The 6,855-nt window shown below is 40.7% G+C and overlaps 1 protein-coding gene across 1 annotated transcript; it reads left to right on the top strand.

Annotated features, from left to right (window-relative positions):
- Nucleotides 1-956: 956 nt before the first annotated feature.
- On the top strand, nucleotides 957-6,537 carry paqr7b (progestin and adipoQ receptor family member VII, b). The gene is made up of 2 exons (XM_034227836.1): nucleotides 957-1,104; nucleotides 3,159-6,537. The coding sequence occupies exon 2, from the start codon at nucleotides 3,165-3,167 to the stop codon at nucleotides 4,221-4,223; it is 1,059 nt and encodes a 352-aa protein (XP_034083727.1). The 5' UTR covers nucleotides 957-1,104; nucleotides 3,159-3,164; the 3' UTR covers nucleotides 4,224-6,537.
- Nucleotides 6,538-6,855: the final 318 nt, after the last annotated feature.

The following is a 6,855-nucleotide window of genomic DNA, read 5'->3' as shown; positions in this document are numbered from 1 at the left end:
GTTATTTTAGCCACACCCTTAATCTGTTTTTGTTGGGAATACATACAGGATACTCTTGCACTTTATATGTCGTAGCTGCTACATTGTACTGCCATGTGGTTAATGCATATCATGTATTTATTTTTGCTATGTGTATACATGTCATGTTCTTAAATGTTGTATGTGAGGGACTACGGATGGAAATGAGCTAAAAGCTCAAATCCGGCATATTTACATTTTGAAGCATTAATGTGCATTGTCCTTCTTCAAATAAACGATTAAATGAAAAAAGGATTGATTGAATCACGCAACAATGCCGATCTTACAAAACACACTGAGAGAAGTTAAAGTTGTTTCTGAATGCTACACAAGTGAAAGGCATAGGCCATAAAAACTCATTTGACCACATAAATCAAGGGGAATGGTTTTGATCCAGTCGTTTCTTTACTGTTCGTTGGATATCACCTTAGAAGCTTATGAGTTTAACTTTGAATGTGTACACAAGTCTCTGTCTGAATGTATTATCTACAAGCTTTACATGAAAGGACATCTCATTTAGTTATCAATGTTTATGGAAAAAATATGCATGTAGTTGTTAAAAATAGTATGTCCATGTGAAAAAGTTCCTATAAAGTAAACTAAAGTGTGCATAGAGGGTTTGTGGAATATCGAAATGGACCAAGGCCTTTGTATGATGACCCCTCTGTAGTTAAAAATAAGGTTCATAATACAATGACTAGTAGCAACACATGGCTTTTGAAAAGATTGCATGTTTCATAGGTCTTCTAATAAAACAGATAGAAATGCCTCATGTGAGTGTCACAGTCATATGGCTGTGGAAGAATTTCAGTGGAGAGTGGGTGGGCTGATAGGCCAGGCGACCGCTGTCATTGGTCGAGACATTGTGCGAGGCGGCAGGAAGGAGCAGCACCGAGTGTTCTGATTGGCTAGAAGACCCGCCCGTCAACCTGCCTGTATCCTCCCAGCAGCTGCGCGCTGAAAGCCGCCAGGCGCTGCTCCCATCACGGTCATCCTTTCTCCGTCTTCAAACAATGTTATCTATATTCTCTAAACATTTCACCGACTGCTAAACTCAGCACTTTGGATTGACTCTACCATATACAGGTATGTGTATTGTATTAGTGTGTTTAATTTCGTCTCAAGGCCATGCATTTTTTTCCGGTAAATTGTGGCATACAGCGAGAAATACGGTCAGATGCAGCTCGAACGTCAGTTTTCATGAATGTGGAGCGGCATTTTGTTAATTCAACGGTAAACAGCACACAGCAAAGGCTTTCAATGCACATGGAGAATAGTAGCAAGCTTCGAGTACTGAAGGGAGGGTGAATGCAAATGTATTCGGACAGCTGATCAGATTTTAACCGACATGTCTATCAGGTGCGGATTTGCTTATGTGAATTCGCTGCAACAGGCCCATACAGGCCTGGGTTTCATACATGCAATTTGAAAGATTATTCCTTCTTGTAGTCGAGCATTTTTCTCTCCCTATAAATATTTTAAAGGAGTGCAACCCTTGCTGGAAAAGGAGGGTGTGGACATCGGATGGGGTTATGTTACGTAATCTCTTCCCATTCATCACTCCACGCCTTTCCTCCTGAACCTCGGCCTGTGTTCATCCCACACAGCCTCATCTCTGAGGCACTGTCTCTGCTCTCAGCCCTCCATACATCTCAGTAAAGTCACCAACCCAGAAAGATATATGTGGCCACATCAAATCAATCATCTGTGCAACAAATGTTTACCACATAACCTATATTTAAAGAAAGCCCTCATACCCCAAAGACAAATCAGTACCATTTGTATAGTTCAGATTAATTGCATCTGTGAGAATAAAAACAGAAAAAACAATTTTGTTGCATCCATTTACATCCAAACAAACCTCAGGTCAGGTTTGAGCCATTCTTCAGTGTTGTGATGATTTAGCAACTATTTGAATTTAAATGGCTTTGGAAGCAGAAGGCCTGTAGTCTCATAACTTGTATACATCAATGCTTATCTGTATGTATTAAACTGGGCTAGCCAAACAGACACCTGCAGTTTTTTATAGCATCAAACCTACTGCCTTTTGCATTAAAAAAACATTATTATATCCTACCAACACAAATGAAACACTGACGCTGTTGAACATATTGACTCTGTGTCGCGTTCTCCACTATTCAGGAAGTATTTCACATTTTCCATTACCAATACTGAGAATTTAGATAGAGGGCTTCCTTCATTGGCAGAATTTATGACTATCAGGGCAGATGAGGTCAGAGCTTTATTGCACCTGAGGTCCTCTGGTGTGCAACAGTCCTTCAAAGTGATGCATCATGTTGTCAGAGACACCAATCAGATGGTCGGCCAAACGTATTCAAATTAAAACCCTTGATGCTGCACTAATCAGTATTTGTATCGTTAACAGTGGACCAAAAGGACAAATGTGAATAAGGGTTGATGTCAGTGTCACACAGGATTAACAGTCTCTGTTGAGCCTTTTAGTCTAGCTGGAAGAGAGAATATTGGAGTTCATGTGGAAAGATACATTGATACTTTATGAATGTTAGTATTGGTGTGAAACTTTAGCTACAACAACTTTAACAAACTGATAATAATTAAATGTTGTATTGTTCAGCTTGCTCTACTGCCCCCCGAAGGCCACATACAAATCAATAAATGAAGTTTTATGGAAAAATATAATTAAAAATGTCTTCAAGGATCCCATTCATTATCTATTTGTCATTTGACTAGATGTTTTAAATAACCTTGATTTAGGGTTGCTATTATTATTTATTATTGTAATCAGTTAATACTACCTATTACAATTTTCCTATAGCCAAAGATGACTTTTTCAAATGGCTTGTTTTGTTCCAATAACTGTACAAAACAAAATATATTCAATTAAGACTCGTACAAAAGGAACAACTGGCAAACTCTGGAACCAGACATTTTGTCCCCTGTGATAACATTGCATTAATGATTTTTCTGTTCATTTACCACATCCCCAGTACACTACTCTTTGCCTTTTGATAGTAGAATAACTGCAGGAACACACAGTACAATGTATTCATGTGCAGTCGCACACAGAGACACCTGCAGACGACAGTAGCTCAGAGCCTGACAGATATTCACTAACTGACTGTTCATTCACCCTTCCCGCCCTCCTCTCTTGCCTCCAGTTTGCCATGGCGACGGTGGTGATGGAACAGATTGGCCGCCTGTTTATCAACGTGCAGCAGTTGCGTCAGATCCCTCAGCTGCTGGAGTCGGCGTTCCCCACGCTGCCTTGCACCGTGAAGGTGTCCGATGTTCCCTGGGTGTTCCGCGAGCGCCACATCCTCAGCGGCTACCGACAGCCGGACCAAAGCTGGCGCTACTACTTCCTCACCCTCTTCCAAAGGCACAACGAGTCCCTCAATGTGTGGACCCACCTGCTGGCCGCGTTCATCATCTTGGTGAAGTGGCAGGAGATGTCAGAGACGGTGGATTTTTTGCGAGACCCTCACGCTCAGCCCCTCTTCATTGTCCTCCTGGCAGCCTTCACCTACCTCTCCTTCAGCGCTCTCGCTCATCTCCTCTCTGCCAAGTCCGAGCTCTCCTTCTACACCTTCTACTTCCTCGACTATGTTGGGGTGGCGGTCTACCAGTACGGCAGTGCGCTGGCTCACTACTACTACGCCATAGAGAAAGAGTGGCACACTAAAGTGCAAGGGTTCTTTTTACCGGCTGCAGCGTTCTTGGCCTGGCTCACCTGCTTCGGCTGCTGCTATGGCAAATACGCGAGCCCTGACCTGCCAAAGTTCGCCATCAAGCTTTGCCAAGTGGTGCCCTCAGCTTTGGCTTACTGTCTAGACATAAGCCCTGTGGTTCACCGCATCTACAGCTGCTACCAGGAGGGCTGCTCCGACCCAGTTGTGTCGTACCATTTGTACCACGTGCTCTTTTTCCTAATCAGCGCCTATTTCTTCTGCTGCCCCCACCCAGAGAGTTTGTTCCCTGGGAGGTGTGACTTCATTGGGCAGGGCCACCAGATCTTTCACATATTCGTGGTGGTGTGCACACTGATGCAGATCGAGGCGCTGAAAACAGACTTTGTGGAGCGCAGGCCCTTCTACGAGGGGCTTCACGGCGACCTCGCGCACGACGCCGTTGCACTCTTCATCTTCACTGCCTGCTGCAGTGCTCTTACCGCTTTTTATGTGCGCAATCGTGTCCGTGCCTCTCTGCTCGAAAAGGAGGATTAAGAGTTCAAATGAGTAAAATGAGAGTCTTATTTATTTAACACGGTAGTGAACATTCATTCAAAAAAAAATCTGATTTTATCGTCTATGAAAGTTCTCAGTTTGTGACAGTGACTTATTATTTCTTCTCTATGTGATCTGCCAAACTACAGCGAAAAGAAAAAGAGTGATTAAAGGTGTGTTTTTGTGAAATGCAACGAAGAAAAGGGATTAATATTTTTCTGTAGCAATACAGGTAGTATTTCAACACTGGAAAGGGTCCCTGCAGCTCTGCTCTTTTGTCAGTCTGTTTTTAGTGTAAAAGAATGTGGTTTTACTCATCCATATAAAAACACTCTTTCTGCTGAGGAGAGCAGGACAATGAAGAGACTAGTTTCTTAAGATGCCTTTTACCAAATTGTATTTAGAGAAATCCGACTGTTTAAATCAAATTGTAGCATTTCAAATCATGCAAGCATTTCTTTTTTATAAATACATTCCCATAACACTTTGTATATTTCAGTCAGATATAAATTCCAACCCAATTTAAATTGCTGGTTTTGATACAGTACATTTCTGACACTTTTGATTCTGCCCCTCTCTTAAGAGATCAAAGCAAGGGTTTGTGTTTCAATTTTACTAAGGCGCTAACACTTTGCCACGCTAATGTTTGAACATATTCTGGGAAAGTTGAGAACCCAATTTGCAAACCAAATATTGTACCCCTTATTTAAAAAGCAGAAGAATAGGTTTTCTTTCTTTGGGTAGTAACGTTCTTGAATAATGTTGAATATGAGGCTGGCACTCAGTATTGGTTGGGTGGAAGATTACTGATGTCTCTTTGTTGTTGTGACAATGTTGATCTTTTGTATTCAAAGGGCTGGAACTTCAGCTTTTGCCTTTTCTCATCCCATGATGTCAAAGCTTTTTGCGGTCATTGTTTTCATTTTCTTTTGATCAGAACTGAGTCACAAAAGGCGCTTCTGATTGGTTTTCTGCTTTTGGTTATGTTTCTTTTTGTATGATGAATATGTACGTGCCTCTATGCATGTGTTTTGGTATATACTGTGGATATTAAGTGTGTGAATGTCTATGAAAGCTTAGCCTTGCACTCCTTTCTTACCCTGTAAATAAGCTGTATTTCTTTTGAAAGTCGCATCCCATTTTCTCTCCACCGAATAGCACTCAGAACTGAATGCATCTTTTCTCTGGTGAGAAACGGCACATTACTGTCTTGATGCATCCATTCAGAGTGCAGTTTGTGTTCAGTGTCCTGCTGCCTTTTAAATGGCTATGAATATATCATTTCATACTGCTGCACTGTTACACTGAAGAGTCCCTATACTTATTTTGTTCTCTTAGTTTGATGAATTTTGTTATAAAGAATATCACACAGATATGGCTCACTGATAATGTTGCTTAGATTTTTACCTCACAAAATCTTTAAATGTCAGAAATGATCTATATTCATTATAGCACTCTCTGTTCATGGTGGTGTTTAATGTGCCAATGAATATGTTAATGCTTCAGTGACGGTACTACTGAGAGAAGAATTCAGAGACAGACTGACAGAAGTTGATTTAAATGATGTCCTGACCTGACTGCAAACATGTTACCGTGAGATTTAACCTTAACGCTGGCTAAATATGAACATTTCTAACTGTTGGCGTTACTGACCTGGTCTCATCATGCACTGCCTGAAATCAACACTGTACATACTGTAGCTGACAACACTGGCTATGTTTACATGCATGGAGGTATTTGCCATTTATGTGGTAATTCTACTTTTGTGTTGACACTAACCCGGAGAAACCTCCCTTGTTGTGCCCAGTTTTAAATCATTTGGCTACAAGAATAATGCTCTCCCACACAAGGCTTGTGCTTTATTGAAAGCCTTTGTTACAGGCTAATGATATCCAATTGGCATATGAGGCCTGTAAGACTCCCAGCAGCCATTTCTGTGACATTGGTTCAATGTCCTGACCATCAACACCACCAAAAATACTAGTACTGGGATTTAATCGCTGTCCCACATATTGGAGATTAACTGAATTTGTTCAATCAGAAAGAGAGAGCAGTGGATATTCCGTCACAGATTATTTTTATTTGAATTCCCATTAAACCTGACAAAGATTTAAACTTGAATATAGCCAGCACTCACTGTATTAGTGAATGTGTGTGTAAACATAGCCTCTGATGCCATCCAAGGTTTCCCTTTTATCCCTTTATGAAAGCAGGATGAGAGGGACCAGAATGTCTTCTGCCTCTTAAAAAATAATTGTGACTGTACTAATATTCTGTTGTATTTAAGAAAATAAAGTGTTACAGTAAATTCCAATCCTCCTTTTTATTCCTCAAAGGTTACAAATGAAGGTTTAACCTCTCGTGGATGTTGAAGTTAAAATGGCATTAAGATATTTATTCTGAAAACTACTTGATATGGTTTGAATTCCACACTTTGATTGTCAGTCCAAAGATTCAATGTGAATTCTTAACAATTTATTTATTAGACTGTAAAGACGGCTCTTCTTTCAAACAGACATGTCTGTTATGCTTGCAGTCATCATTTTATCACCACCAGAGGGCAGCCTTGTAGTTCAGTAGGACTGTCTTAGTCTGATAGCCATGAACAAACTACACTAGTGTCTTATCTCAA

The sequence above is a fragment of the Gymnodraco acuticeps genome, unplaced genomic scaffold (genome assembly GCF_902827175.1).
Source record: "Gymnodraco acuticeps unplaced genomic scaffold, fGymAcu1.1, whole genome shotgun sequence".
Classification (NCBI taxonomy): Eukaryota; Metazoa; Chordata; class Actinopteri; order Perciformes; family Bathydraconidae; genus Gymnodraco; species Gymnodraco acuticeps.
This window is presented reverse-complemented; position numbering and strand designations above follow the sequence as displayed.